The 14,650-nt window shown below is 37.6% G+C and overlaps 3 protein-coding genes, 1 long non-coding RNA gene, 1 other non-coding gene and 1 pseudogene across 6 annotated transcripts; 2 read left to right on the top strand and 4 right to left on the bottom strand.

Moving 5' to 3' along the window:
* Positions 1-464: 464 nt before the first annotated feature.
* Positions 465-538, bottom strand: TRNAI-AAU (transfer RNA isoleucine (anticodon AAU)). The gene has a single exon. It is a non-coding gene; the product is annotated as a tRNA-Ile (tRNA).
* Positions 539-1,658: 1,120 nt separating this feature from the next.
* On the top strand, positions 1,659-3,408 carry LOC104787943 (peroxidase 11). Its single transcript, XM_010513605.3, has 4 exons — positions 1,659-2,102; positions 2,276-2,467; positions 2,584-2,749; positions 2,840-3,408. Exons 1-4 carry the CDS (start codon positions 1,881-1,883, stop codon positions 3,265-3,267), a joined length of 1,008 nt encoding a protein of 335 aa, XP_010511907.1. The 5' UTR covers positions 1,659-1,880; the 3' UTR covers positions 3,268-3,408.
* Positions 3,409-3,746: 338 nt separating this feature from the next.
* On the top strand, positions 3,747-5,315 carry LOC147944826 (uncharacterized). Its single transcript, XM_087512738.1, has one exon. It carries the CDS (start codon positions 3,747-3,749, stop codon positions 5,313-5,315), a length of 1,569 nt encoding a protein of 522 aa, XP_087368864.1.
* A 444-nt stretch (positions 5,316-5,759) lies between these two features.
* LOC104789717 (putative inactive receptor-like kinase BSK12) lies at positions 5,760-12,042 on the bottom strand. Its single transcript, XM_087512737.1, has 6 exons — positions 11,788-12,042; positions 11,551-11,686; positions 11,055-11,188; positions 10,904-10,970; positions 10,747-10,832; positions 5,760-6,191 (listed from the first exon to the last, which is right to left on the bottom strand). The coding sequence occupies exons 1-6, from the start codon at positions 12,040-12,042 to the stop codon at positions 5,760-5,762; spliced, it is 1,110 nt and encodes a 369-aa protein (XP_087368863.1).
* Positions 7,867-9,532, bottom strand: LOC147944825 (uncharacterized). The gene is made up of 4 exons (XR_015598021.1): positions 9,281-9,532; positions 8,792-8,861; positions 8,418-8,675; positions 7,867-8,105 (listed from the first exon to the last, which is right to left on the bottom strand). It is a non-coding gene; the product is annotated as an uncharacterized LOC147944825 (long non-coding RNA).
* Positions 12,043-13,625: 1,583 nt separating the features above from the next.
* LOC147944824 (AP2/ERF and B3 domain-containing transcription repressor RAV2 pseudogene) lies at positions 13,626-14,475 on the bottom strand (annotated as a pseudogene). Its single transcript, XR_015598102.1, has 2 exons — positions 14,432-14,475; positions 13,626-14,088 (listed from the first exon to the last, which is right to left on the bottom strand). The product of XR_015598102.1 is annotated as an AP2/ERF and B3 domain-containing transcription repressor RAV2 pseudogene (transcript).
* Between the last annotated feature and the right edge of the window lie 175 nt (positions 14,476-14,650).

Raw genomic sequence — 14,650 nt, 5'->3', positions numbered from 1 at the left:
CTATGGTCTCATACTCCCATCCTAAGTAGATCTTGACCAGTTACAACTTACAACCACTCGTCAACCATAATTTTAACGAAGAGCTCCATAATAGAGAGAGGTTGAAAATCGGATGTGAAAACATTGTGGATTCAAGATAATCTGAACGTTTTCAACATATCGTAAGGGCACAATCCACATTCTCTTTTTTTTTGTTTTTGTTTTACGGAAGGAGTTTGTCATAAGCCATTCCACATATCTTTATTTTGTTTGGTGATAATCGATTGAATGAGTTTTACATAGAGATTATGTGATCTTGAAGCACGACAACAAGACATATGAAATTTTGGGTCGATGATAAGAAACAAGAAGATCAACAAACTGATATGGAAAGGATGAAAAAATATACTGCATTGCGTTTTGCTCATGATGCCGTTGACCGCAAGTGACCGTCATTTGTTCAATAAAAAGATAAAAAAAATAAGTGGCCCATGCAGGTTTCGAACCTGCGACCTTCGCGTTATTAGCACGACGCTCTAACCAACTGAGCTAATGGGCCGTTTTGCTAATGCTTTTATAGTTTTACTCTTTGAAATTTGTTACATGTCCTATTGTGGATGCACATTCTCAACTCTGCTTACACAGTTTTACACGAATAAAGTAACTTGTTTCCAATATTGAATACTACTGGATTTATTAAATTATTCCACGGAAGATGGAAATATTTATATATAGATATGAGATATCATATGAACATATATATTATAATAAACCACCAAAATTTTCACTAATTTGAAAAAAGATCTTGAGGAAGAGCGGCTAATGTAAAAGAGAGTTTGGTTTGTTCGATTGGAAATTTTGTAGGCTTGTAGCTTAATAAATCACACACACAAGAAAGGTACTAACAAATATTGGGCCTAAAGCGTTATGCGTCGCTGGCGAAACAATCGTTAAGGACATATGAATTAAAAGTTTCGGATGTTAACTTCAGAAAGTCTCCTAGACTACTAAACGTCTATACCAAAACCACCTAACACCAAGTTTCTTCCCCTCCCCCCAACTAATGTACACTGCCATGCATATAACTTTGTTTTTAACCGTTTCTAAGACTGAAAATATTCATAAAATAATAGCAAGTTGACGGCGAATAAATAAGTTATACCGAGAAGATCGTTGTACAATGTCGTTATCATTTTCAAAACTATTTGAGGTTTTATTATAATTAATCGTATAATTGAAGATGACGCCAAAGAGTGGATCATATATTCCCTCCTACTTTCTGATCTAGATTTCGTCATTCGAAGAAAACAAAAATAAACAGATGAAGAGAACAACACCTAGCAAGGATATTCGTGACCTATTTATCTCACATTATGTAAAAGTTTGCAATATTTATTTATTTATGGGGTATTATATATTTCTTATATTCTTGTTGAACAAAAAGTATTAGTTTATATAGTAGTGCCAAAAAGATAAAAACAGTTGAACAAATTATACAAAACGAGACTTCTAGATTTGTTTCAAGAATCAGTGTTAATAAACATGCATGCTAGCTTGCAACGTCTGTAAACATACAAACAAACAAACAAAATGCCTTTAAATAAACATAGAAGAAAATTGCGGAAATTAGTACACTTTATGGTAATATAAGATTTTGATCTTTGGGTCATAGGAAACCCCAACAACCATCTTACAAAATTAGTTGCATCTCACTTGACCTACTTCTCAAGACCCTTGTAACACAAGAAAACTAAAAATCCTACAACACCCTCTTCTCAAAAACTTATATATCTCTTTGAAGTCCCAACCATCTTCACTAACTCCTTATAATCTCCCACAAAAATATTTACATTTTTCCCAAAAGTTTGGATCGAAAGGGTTTCATCATCAGAAGAAGAAGTATGAAACTCCTCCTTGTGTTCTTGATGGTTCACACCATCTTTATCCCCTGCTTTTCCTTTGATCTACTGGGAAAGGATCATCCTTTAACCCTAGATTATTACAAGTCTACTTGTCCGACCGTGTTTGACGTCATCAAGAAAGAAATGGAATGCATAGTGAAGGAAGATCCTAGGAATGCAGCCATACTTATTCGTTTACACTTCCACGACTGCTTTGTCCAAGTAAGTACTCATTCACAAACCTTTCTTGAAACACAAGAAATCATCCCGACAGAGAAAATTTGTAACGGATGTGTCAAACGTTTAATGTTATTAAATACAGATTTTAGCTGAAAGGAGATTGCTTTATGGTATGAATGGTTAATTACTTTTTGAGGTTTAAAACGGTATTTCAGGGATGCGATGGATCAGTGTTGCTAGACGAAACAGAGTCACTAAAGGGAGAGAAGAAAGCTTCTCCGAACATAAACTCATTGAAAGGATACAAAATTGTAGACAGAATCAAGAACATAATCGAATCCGAATGTCCTGGAGTTGTTTCCTGCGCTGATCTTCTCACAATCAGTGCTAGAGATGCTACAGTCCTGGTAAATAAACAAGAACTGAAACATATACTCTCTCAAAATAAATATCGTATGTTATATACTCATATAGTATCCTATGAATTATGAAATGAAACAACATTTTAAATTATGGTTTGAAGGTGGGTGGGCCTTACTGGGATGTTCCTGTTGGAAGAAAAGATTCAAAATCAGCAAGCTACGCGCTTGCCACAACGAACCTCCCGACTCCAGAAGAGGCTTTGATCAGCATCATCGCTAAATTCTATGCTCAGGGTCTCTCTGTTGAAGACATGGTCGCTCTTATAGGTATTGTGGTAAACTAAACCGGACAATTGATTTTTGGTATTGTGGTAAACCGGATTACTAAAACCCTAACTTGATGAATAATCTATCTAGGAGCTCACACTATTGGAATGGCACAATGTCGGAACTTTCGATCAAGGATCTACGGAGATTTTCAACTGACGTCAGCCCTAAATCCGATTTCGGAGACGTACTTGTCAAGTCTCAAAAAGATGTGTCCCTCGAACAGCGGAGAAGGTGATACCAATGTAACGGCAATAGACAACGTGACGCCAAATCTCTTCGATAACTCGATCTACCACACGCTGCTAAGAGGAGAAGGTTTGTTGAACTCGGACCAGGCTATGTACACGAGCATGTTCGGGATACAAACGCGGCGCATAGTGAGCAAGTATGCGGAGGATCCATTGGCTTTCTTCGAGCAATTCTCGAAGTCGATGGTGAAGATGGGGAACATTTTGAACTCTGAAAGCTTTGCTGATGGAGAAGTTAGAAGAAATTGCAGATTCGTGAATACATGAAACATCAACAACAAAACGAAACAGTGGAGGAAGAAACTATTTCCGATAATTTATTTATTTAAGAAAAAAAAATGAAACCGATCTTATTCTTCCCCTTATTTCTATTTATAAAATATTTATAGGGTTCTTAAGTGTTTAAAAGAGTTTCCTCATACAGTATTTTCTAAAGATTTTTCAAATGATTTATAAATTAATTACAACATAATCGTTATAAATTAATATCTCAATCGATTAATCACTAAAATAGATTTCTTCGATCTTTTTGGTTATGTAGAAAAAGTCAACCCTTGATTTCCTATATTGATGTGGACGTAACTAATTACATTGTCCAATCAAAAATATTACTAAAACTTATTAGTCCTATTGGGACTGTGCTTACTTATTTATTATATATAAGGAAAAAAAAAAACAAATCGATGGTATCTCGTCATACGTACAGTAAAAAAATACAAATTAACTACAAACAAAATCTCTAAGCGATGGTGATGGAGGAGGCATACAGGTCAGGTCTTGCGAAACATCCAAAACGCTCTTTGGTTGGAAAGTTCTTCACAAGTCTTTGTCTACCGTCTTTCGACAGAACAGAAAGCATATTGCGGCAGCAATGGAAGCTTTCTCGTGGATTCAAGGTTTTTGCTTTGGAGAAAGACAATATTATCTTATTTGAATTCAAGACAAAGAGAGACAAGAAAAAGGTTGTAAAGAATGGACCTTGGAACGTTGATGGTATCTTATTAGTCCTCAAGGAATGCCCACAAGACATTTCCATGGCCGATATTGATTTCTCTGTTGCTTGCTTCTGGGTCAAGCTATTAGGCTTGCCCTATTTTAACTATATAGAAGCAGATGTTGAAAAGATTGGGAAAAATCTTAGTGATGAGCCATTGGTTTCGTTTACATATGACTATTCAACAAGAAGCTTTTGGGTTAGAGCTCAGATAAATTTGAAAAAGCCTCTCCCTCCTGGATTTTACATTGGTAGAGGTCGTAGGCGTCCGTTCGTTCAGTTCAAGTACAAGAATCTAGGGGAATTCTGTGAGCGTTGCGGTCTGATAAGCCACCGGAATTGTGGAAAAGCTGCAAAGTTGAGATCTTTGACCCGTGAGTTTAAGACGCATGTGTATGGCCCATGGCTGAGATATGATTCTGAAGCTGCTGGTAATGGTTTACCTGTGAAGCCAAACTACTTTGAGTTGTCTAATGAGATAGGTTTGGAGTATGAGGAGACACTTACTTACGCTCAGTTCTTGGTAGTGGTCGAGGTTGATGTTATTTACGCGAGCAAGCATGAGTGGGGCGGCAAGAAACTGATACGTTCCTTGTTAATAAGCAAGAATGATTCTTGTTTCCGGTTTCCTTGTTCCCCGACACAAGTTATTAAAGATGTTTTAACGCTTGAAGTCGATAGGATCTCGCCTCTGGCAAGGCTGACGGCGGAGGACAAGGCCAACATAGTATGTGACCTCGTGGATCTTTTAATGAAGCAGAGGGAGACTTCGTGGAAGCAGAGATGGGTTCCTATTTTAGTTCGTGTCGAGAAAACAATAATGGTACCACCAGTGGATATGGAGACTATGCTCCAAGAAGAAAAAGATAAAAAACTTCATGAAACCATCAATTCCATGGTCACTAAAATGGTTGACCCATGTTTAGAGAAGTCGGACGATTTACTGATGAGGACTATCCGAGATGCGATCGGTGAGGCCGGTTTGACTCATCAGGTCCCGGATTTTTATTTTGAGATGTTGATGGGATGGTTGAAAGCCTTGAACAAATTGCCACGTAAAGCTTCCAAAAGATTGCATCCCAGTCACAAGTGTGTCACAGTTCTTGGTCCTGATATGGATTTGTTTGGTACATGTTGTATATGTCAAGAAGATTTTTTCCTTGGAGAGGAAGCAACCCTTACTTATCCTTGTTCTCATGCTTTCCACACTAGCTGCATTGAAGACTGGATTCAAAAATCTCAGAAGTGTCCACTTTGCCGTCTCCAACTTCAAGTGTTATCGACTTTGCCGTCTCCAACTTCAAGTGTTATCAAGTCTTGATGTCTTTGGCTAGTTTCCTAATCCACATAATAAGCTCCGGTTTCTCCTATTCGCATCTTTCCATGATAAATGCTTAGAAATTAACTCTCTCTTCTTTTGTTTCACAAACCCATCTGAAGTTCTACTAATAGAATATTTCCGCTCTTTTTGTTTCATTTTTCTTTCAATTTCAATGTTTTTTTGTATTTCATTAGAATTTCTATAACTAATTCTTGATGTCTTTGGTCTTGATGTCTTTTGGTCTTTGAATTCCTAAAAGACAATTGAATCATTTCATAGACTAGTCTGTAACAATCTACAATTGAATCACAGAATGATAATGCAAAGACCAAAGAATACAAAAAAGAAGTAGTGTTCAGAAAACATTATAAAGTTTGCAGGCATTATCTCAAACGACAAAACCACTTCTTAAAGTCTGGTTTATAAAAGAATAATAACACCCTCCTAAAACTGATTCCTTCTTGGCTTTGTGGGCTGGCCAGGTTTGCTAGGTCTCATTTTGTTCTTCCCTTTAGGTTTGTCAAGTTGGTTTTGAGCCTTTCTATCTACTCTTATCTGCATTTGGTCGTACTCCTCTTTATTATGTGCTTGTATCTCTTCATCGGTCTGATGAATAGGCTTCTTATGTCGATTAGGGCCAGAGCGGCGAGAACCTCCAACCAGTGTTGCAGGTTTTTGCTTGGGCTGTTGCGTCTGTGAAGCTCGCTTCTCATGCTGCTTTTTCATCTGAAGAAGCTCATATGTTGGAATGTGCATACTGTTCTCTCCCATAGCTTGAGAAGCAAGACCAAACATAAAAAAGGCATCTTCGGTAGGAACCTCCAACTTTGGATCCATATACTCAGTAGCATTCTGTCCATGTACCATCTTATGAGCCTAGAAACAAAGGGTATAACAACTAATTCTTAGGCTGAAATGTGTCTTCCTTTCAAGAACTTTACTATGGAAATTGCAATCACAGACTCAAGAGGACTTGTTGATCACAAAAATAGGAAGTAAGTACTTACTGTTGGAATCAAACCTTTGATTAATGCCTAAACTTGAGTGAATAATCAGAGATTGAACAAAAGGTGAAGAAGATCGAAGAAGAAGATAGAGGAAGAAGAAGCCACGAGAATGAGGGAGAAGTAGTGGTAAAAAGGCTTTGGGCCATTAATATTGTAGTAAGCCCAAAATGCTAAGTGGATATTAGTGGTTTACAAAACTATAGGTTAAATGCTAAGTGTGGCATATATATATGATGTAAGGAGTATAATGAATCTTATCTAGAAAGTTTTAAGAAAACAAAAGAGCTAAGCGGCTGAAACCAAAAAGCGAACATGGTATCAGAGCTCGGTCAATCTTGGTGATCTTCAAGACTTAAGGGATTTGTATCTGTTGAAGGAATCATGGAGTCAAAGGGTAGTTCAATAGTAGAGAAGAAGAAGCCGTGTAAAATATGTAAGAAGTTCAATCATGGAATAGAGAACTGTTACCTTACACGCCGATATGAAGTCCAGTTTGCCTCCAAACAATTCAGACCAAGGAGAGGGTGTTTTGTTTGTGGGAAACCTGGGCACTTTGGAAAAGACTGCAAAAGCAAACAGATATGTCAGAGTAACCAGAAACAACAAACTCAAGAAGAAGAGTCAGCCCTGTTTAACGCTGCTCACGTCGGAGAGGAAGTGAGTAGTGAAGAAGTATGGCTAATTGATAGCGGAGCAACTAACCACATGACCAAGGAAGAGAAACTTTTCACAACTATTGACAGGTCAGTCCATATTCCTATTAGGGTAGGAAATGGTGCTAGATTAATGACTGCTGGGAAAGGAAACGTCGAAGTAATAACAAAGCAAGGAATAAGAGTAATTAGAGATGTATTCCTTGTTCCAGGAATAGATAATAATCTCCTAAGTATACCTCAGATGGTAAGAAATGGATACCAAGTGCTATTTGTGGGAAACAAATGCATAATTCATAACCAAAATGGAGATAAAATTGCTGAAGTAGAAATGGTGAGGAAGGCGTACACGTTGAGAATGCAAGTTGCTGAGGAAAGTGTGAGAATAGCAAGAGAAGAAAGCATATCAGAATTGTGGCACAAGAGATTGGGACACTCAGGCTTTCACAATTTACAAAACCTTCAAACAAATCAGATGGTAAAAGGGTTACCAAAGTTTAAGGTAATCCAGGATGTGTGTGAAGCTTGTGTTAAAGGGAAGCAATGTAGAGTAGAGTTCCCAAAGATGTCTGAGACCAAAAGTGCAGATGTGTTAGAACTGATTCACACTGATGTGTGTGGACCAATGCAGACACCTTCATGCAGTGGAAGTTTATATATTCTCACATTCACCGACGACTATTCACACATGGTGTGGGTCTACTTCTTGAAACTGAAGTCAGAAACTTTTGCCACATTCAGAAAATTCAAAAACTTGGTTGAAAATCAAACGGGAAAAAGGATTAAGAAGGTGAGATCAGACAGAGGAGGTGAATTCAAATCAGAGCAGTTCTCAAGGTACTTAGAAGAGAATGGAATTGAGAGACAATTCACAGTGGCATACTCACCTCAGCAAAATGGAATTGCTGAACGTCGAAATAGAACTCTGATGGATATGGCACGAAGCATGCTGAAGGACAAAGGAATGCCTGACAAGTTTTGGGCTGAAGCCACATTTACTGCTGCATATCTCCAAAACAGACTCCCTACAAAAGCCTTGGATCTTAAGACACCTCTTGAAGCTTGGAGTGGCCACAAGCCCTCAGTTGCCCACCTAAAGATATTTGGGTGCATATGTCATGCCTGGATCCCTGCATCAAGAAGGAAGAAGCTTGATGACAGATCAGAAAAAGCTATACTCATGGGGTACAGCAGTGTGAGCAAGGGATACAGGATATATGTTCTAAGAACACAGAGGATAGAAGTGTCAAGAGACGTCATATTTGAAGAGACCAAAAGTTGGAATTGGGAAACCCACGAAGAAGTAAAGGAACAAAGAGAGGTGGTACCCAACAATATCAATACCAATCAGAAAACAAGTATTGAACAACAAAGAGAAAGGGACTCAAGGCCAGAAATCCAGTCAAGTGACAAAAATGAAAGAGGAAATGTTAGTCCCATACCTTTTCAACTAAGTGATAGTGCGCCAGAAGTGGGCAGCTCATCCCGAAAAATCCACAAAGTGAAGAAACTAAGTGAGATATATCGTGATGAAGAAGATGTAGGGAATGAAGCAAATCAGGTTGAAGAATCTTGCTACTTTACCTGAGAAGAGCCAACTACTTTTGATGAAGCCATGAGTAGCAAGGAGTGGAAGATTGCAATGGGTGATGAGATTTACATCATTAACAAGAATGAAACATGGGAACTGGTAAAAAGACCTACAGATAAGAAAGTTATATCAGTCAAATGGATATACAAGGTCAAATCAGATGAATGTGGTCAAATGAAGAAATTAAAGGCAAGACTAGTGGCAAGAGGGTTTACACAGACTTACGGGGAGGACTATGGTGAAACTTTTGCACCAGTTTCTAGACATGACACCATAAGGACCCTCATTGCTCTAGCTGCACAAAACAAGTGGAATCTGCATCAGATGGATGTCAAATCAGCCTTTCTAAATGGGGAAATTACTGAAGAAGTGTATGTGGAGCAACCACCAGGCTTTGAAATAGAGGGAGCAGAAAACAAAGTTTACAAACTAAAGAAGGCCCTATACGGCCTGAAACAAGCACCAAGAGCCTGGTACAGCAAAATCGATTCATACTTTGTGTCACAAGGGTGCAAAAGAAGTGATTGTGATGCAGCCATGTACACTCAAGAACTCGAAGGTGAAATCATGGTAATAAGCTTATATGTGGATGATCTTATTATTACAGGGAGTAACGAGGATATGATCAAGCAGTTCAAGTTAAATCTTAGTAAAGCTTTTGAAATGACTGACATGGGAAAACTCAAGTATTTTCTTGGGTTCGAGCTAACTTACATTGAAGGAGGAGTGTTTCTAAGCCAACAGAAGTATGCTAAACAGTTGCTGACCAAGTTTGGTATGGAGAACTGTAATAGCGTCAGCACTCCACTCTTGCCGAATGTGAAACGATATGATGATGGAGCTGAGCTACAAGATCCAAGAAAATATCGAAGTATGGTAGGGGGATTACTGTATCTTGCTGCGACGAGACCAGACCTTGCATTTGCAGCATCTTACCTGTCAAGGAGCCTTTCAAATCCAAAAGAAGAAAACCTACAAGATGCTAAAAGAGTTTTAAGGTATGTGAAAGGAACAGTTGAGTATGGATTAAGGTTTCAAGAGATGCACCAAACTGAGTTGATTGGATTCTCTGATTCCGACTGGGCTGGTTGTAAGGAAGATATGCGTAGTACTACGGGAATGTGTTTCACCTTAGGAAGTGGAATGTTTACTTGGCAGACCCAGAAGCAGGACACAATCGCTCAATCCACTGCAGAGGCAGAATATATGGCATTGAGTGTGGCCACCAACCACGCAGTATGGCTGAAACGTTTACTGGGTGAATTGAAAGTAGACACCAACAAAGGAGTTCCCATTTACTGTGATAACACGTCGGCTATAGCGATTGGAAGAAATCCTGTTCAACACAGGAGAACTAAGCACATCCAGATTCGTTATCACATTGTTCGTGAAGCAGAAAAAGAAGGAGTGATTGACTTATGTTACTACAGTGGTGAAGAACAAATCGCCGACGTGCTGACAAAACCTCTTGGAACAAAACACTTTGAAGAACTCCGATCTAAACTGGGAGTGGTACCAAAACCGAACAAGCGATGTAGCATCGAAAAAGATCATGCTCAAACCACTATGGCTGAACCTGAGTTGCATGTCACCAAGAAAAATCATTCTATGGAAAATCAGCATAAACAGAAAAAGAATGGGATCGAGATGATTCCGGAAAAAGACACCAACTCGGGAAAGAAGTTGAAATCTTCAAGGGACGAGGTGATGACAAGAACAAGAGACTCACCGTTGAGCTACGCAGATGTTGTGAGGGGTGTGTCTCACATGGGAATCAAAATCAACAACAAAGATATGGAGGAAACAAAGATCAAATCTCAGCCTGGGAATTTAGAGATTAAATCAGAAGGTTTGAGAGGGAGTGTTGGAATCAAACCTTTGATTAATGCCTAAACTTGAGTGAATAATCAGAGATTGAACAAAAGGTGAAGAAGATCGAAGAAGAAGATAGAGGAAGAAGAAGCCACGAGAATGAGGGAGAAGTAGTGGTAAAAAGGCTTTGGGCCATTAATACTGTAGTAAGCCCAAAATGCTAAGTAGATATTAGTGGTTTACAAAACTATAGGTTAAATGCTAAGTGTGGCATATATATATGATGTAAGGAGTATAATGAATCTTATCTAGAAAGTTTTAAGAAAACAAAAGAGCTAAGCGGCTGAAACCAAAAAGCGAACACTTACAAGGTTTGGGGAAATCTGCTTTCCGGTTAGCAAATTTAAGAGAACAGAACCAAATCTGTATGCCACACTTTCATGGTTTACGTTTCCTGCAATGAGAAGAATATAACGTCACATTCTGACACAGATAAAACAAAGAGAGAAGCGCCATTAGATGTACCTGTTGTTATTTGATCACCCATGCTCTCCTTCATCAAGCCAAAACACGAAAGACAAGCATCCCCATCCTATAGTATCCATTAAGCAAAAACAGTTTAGCAACCTTAGATTACAAGGAGACATAGCATTAAAAGTTTCCCCTTAGTTTTTACCTCATCAAACAGAACGGTGCAGGCACTTAAGTTATTGTAGGATGCAAACCCTTCTGTACTACAATGATCCAACGCTTCAGCTATTTGATAGGCAATTCTCAACCGCACTGACCATTCCATGGTGTGATTGTCCTCTGTCATATCACAACAGGGACAAAGTTCAAGACAGAGAATGCTAAGTTCTGATTCCATCGATTCTACAAACATATACACATTGATTCCTACTGGTTCTAACTCTGTTTCAGGTCACAAAAAAAAACTAATTCACAACAGGGGCAACACTCAAGAAAGAGAACGCTAAGTTCTTATTCCATTGATTCTACAAACAGATACATTGATTCCTACTAGTTCTAAATCTGTTTCAGGTAAAAAAAGAAATTATAATTCTTGAACCATCTATAAGCACAAACGATCATGTGACACAAACCCTCATCGTCTCTGTACCCAGATCAAGTGAAAACAAAAGCATGCAGTAATCAAGTAGAAGGAAACATACGGTGGAACAAACGCGTAGCAAGCGTATCAGATGGGATGAACTCTGCGACAAGTAGCCTTTCATCTCCTTCACTGCAACATCCAATCAAATTGACGACTCCCTTGTGCCTTAACTGCCACACTTTTCGTGCCTCTTCCTGGGAAACGAAGGAAGACGTACGAAACAGAATCACAACCCATCAAGCGAAATCAATAAAGATTTGAGAATCTATGAACTCTGCAAGCAAGAAACAGTTACCACAAACTGATCACGATCAGGCCAAGCCGTGTTCTTGAACTTCTTGACAGCAATGGAGCCGAAGCTCTGCGATTGGCCCTTGTAGACGATGTTTGATGATTCTTCACCGTTCTCTGATACAATCTCGTCGGAACTGAAGTTCTTGGTCGCCGTCTTGAGATCGGAGTAGAAGAACTCTGTGAACCTCGTAAATTTTTCGTCGTTCTCGAGCTGAGAAACCAACGACGCGTTCAGAGTCTGTTCTTGATTTTCCATCTTCGTGGGCAAAGGGGAGAGAGAGAGAGAGAGAGAGAGATGGGGTGAGCGCCAAAATCTGTTTTCTGTTTTTTTTTTTTTTTTTGTTAGAGAGAGTGAAAGAGAGCGAAGGAAACTATGAAACCAATGATCATCAATTTATAAGCATCATCGTGACTTTCAATAAAGGAGTGAAAGATATATCTACGCTCAAGATGACGCATCTTGGTAAATCCATGCGTCAATCGTCAATCGTCAACTTTTATTTTCTATAATTGCGGATTTATTTTTTTGTTTTTGCTCACTCTAGTTATATGTCTATATCTTTTGAAATAATTTAAGTGTATGTTTTGTTAGTGGAAGAAGTTGTTTTGGTAATTGTTAAATGTTAGCGATAGAAATGTAATATGCTTTGGATAGTATTTAATTTCTATGAGTTATTTTTTATTTTTCTCACTTGCAAATTTTGCATGGTGCATGGTGACAAGTGGATTTGAAAAGCTCTCCAACTAGATAGATATATGTCTACGAAAGTACGAATCTACGATAGATTTTTGTTATATTTAAAGTTTTGTTTTGTTAGTGGAATAATTAGTTTTGGTAACTAATGATAGAAATGTATTTGTGTTCTATAATATACTGACTCCAAAGTTCAACGTTTCAGTTTTACAGTGGCACCAAGTAAGTATGCTATGTAATCTAAACCAACAAAAAACATATATACACATAACCAACTCAAAATTATCTTTTAGAAAACAGATTATTTATATGGCTTAGTTCTGTTAGATTTGGTTCTTACATTACTAAACAAGGTACTCTTAGTTCACATATTTCTGTTTTAAGGTTATAAGACTTTCAGTCATCAATTACTTCTTTGTATTTTGGCAACACTAGTCATTAATTAATTATTTTTGTTTGTCCAAAGAAAAAAAAAGTCATTAATTATTTTGAGGTAATTAATAACTCATATAGTAATTATGTCAATTAAATCTATAATTAAAACAAAACATACGTTATATATATGTAAAATCTCTAGGGAACGAAAAAATTGGATCACGATGGTAAAAAAACTTTGAAACGACACAAAGCAAAAACTACTAGCTGCTCTAGTTTGGGTTGGGCATTGACGTGCCTTGACAATTTGGGCTATGAAGTGGTGAAGCTCGAAAGATCGTCTAAGTGCATCATTCATGCCATAACCTCCCTCAAGATTTGGCCGAGATAATACAAAGGTTACTCCGTGAGATCATTAAGACACGCCCAAGACTTTACGTTACGAGTATCCTTTGGTTTTTAAGGAAGACAATAAAATCATTATATGATGAAATTGCCAAAAAGGCTTCCTCTATTTCGAATTAGATAAATTTACTCTTAATTTGGTTCGTATAGTTGTGAAAACGAATAAAAGTATATAAGTTGTACCCGGTAAATTTGAGATTTTTTTTTCTTTCAATAAAGATGGCATTGACAATAAGTCATAACTACAAATCATTTTACGATTTTACCCGAAGTATGGTTTTAGTTTTTTTTTTTTTTATTGGTTCTTGTCCTCTTTTTCTAAATACAACTTACCAAGAATTTTAAAATGAAAAACATGAAGAATGTCACAAAGGATTGATTATAGCCTGCTTCCTGGAACACCGTAACCCAAACATATCATCAGCATCTCGAGATCTCTTTCTACCGCAAACGGCTACAACGTCGTTTGGCTTCACGGTATTTACATTAAAGATATCAACTCCGAAAAGCCGAACCACTACCTGAACTGGATTTTCCCTCGGACCGGACCTAATTTTCCAATCAATATAAAGCTGCCGGTCAAGTCCGGTCGATCTCTGGAAAGTAACAACATCACCGGCTCGGAGATTCTTCTCCTTGACGAATCTACTCCATCCCTTGGTTAACACGTAACTTTGACTACTGTTCCAGTATGAGTAACGGAACCTCCACACTTTACCGTTAACGTCTTCGAAGTTGATCAAAACGCCTTTAGTTACTGACGGTAACGGGAAATGCTTCTCGGCGTGTTGTTTAGGTATCACGAGACGGTTCAGCTTCCCTACGTCGCTACCTCACGCGTCTTCGAAACGTTGTCGTTTAGAACCGTACTAGATCCGTTACTAAAATAAATCTAAAACAATTAGCTACATTCAATCAAGTTTTATGGTTATTGTCCACTTTTTCTAAACACAACTTAGCAAGAATCACAACCTACAACTTGACAAATTTAAAATTAGAAGAAAAAAATGAAAAACATGAAAAAATGTCACAAAATATTGATTATCATTTGTCCAAAATTATAGAAATATTAAGAATTAAAATAAAATATTAATAGAAAATAAGCTTTGAAAAATATATCATAATTTTGACATTATTCTTTTACAGAGGTTTTAGTATATATTTTATGTACCACTTTTCCTCAATATCGTTTTTTGGCCAACTCTTCCAGTTCATTACGTTGTTCTTGTTCTCTTTTCCTTAAAAAAAAATTTGGCAAAAATGACAACCTACTTACTTGACACCATAGAAAAAAAATGAGAAAAATCAATTGAAACAATGTCAAAAAGCATTGATTATGGCCTACCTATTGGAACATCATATAGAAGAATTTAGAAAAATCCACAATATT

Source organism: Camelina sativa, chromosome 5 (assembly GCF_030686135.1).
Source record: "Camelina sativa cultivar CO46 ecotype springtype chromosome 5, ASM3068613v1".
Lineage (NCBI taxonomy): Eukaryota > Viridiplantae > Streptophyta > Magnoliopsida > Brassicales > Brassicaceae > Camelina > Camelina sativa.
This window is presented reverse-complemented; position numbering and strand designations above follow the sequence as displayed.

Coding starts and splice junctions, on each gene's coding strand:
- LOC147944826 (XM_087512738.1), top strand. CDS start 3,747: ATGGTGATGGAGGAGGCATACAGGTCAGGTCTTGCGAAACATCCAAAA.
- LOC104787943 (XM_010513605.3), top strand. CDS start 1,881: ATGAAACTCCTCCTTGTGTTCTTGATGGTTCACACCATCTTTATCCCC. Junction 2,103..2,275: donor TCCACGACTGCTTTGTCCAA/GTAAGTACTCAT, acceptor ACGGTATTTCAG/GGATGCGATGGATCAGTGTT. Junction 2,468..2,583: donor CTAGAGATGCTACAGTCCTG/GTAAATAAACAA, acceptor TATGGTTTGAAG/GTGGGTGGGCCTTACTGGGA.
- LOC104789717 (XM_087512737.1), bottom strand. CDS start 12,042: ATGGAAAATCAAGAACAGACTCTGAACGCGTCGTTGGTTTCTCAGCTC. Junction 10,971..11,054: donor GCACCGTTCTGTTTGATGAG/GTAAAAACTAAG, acceptor TGGATACTATAG/GATGGGGATGCTTGTCTTTC. Junction 6,192..10,746: donor AGCAGATTTCCCCAAACCTT/GTAAGTGTTCGC, acceptor CTTTGTTTCTAG/GCTCATAAGATGGTACATGG.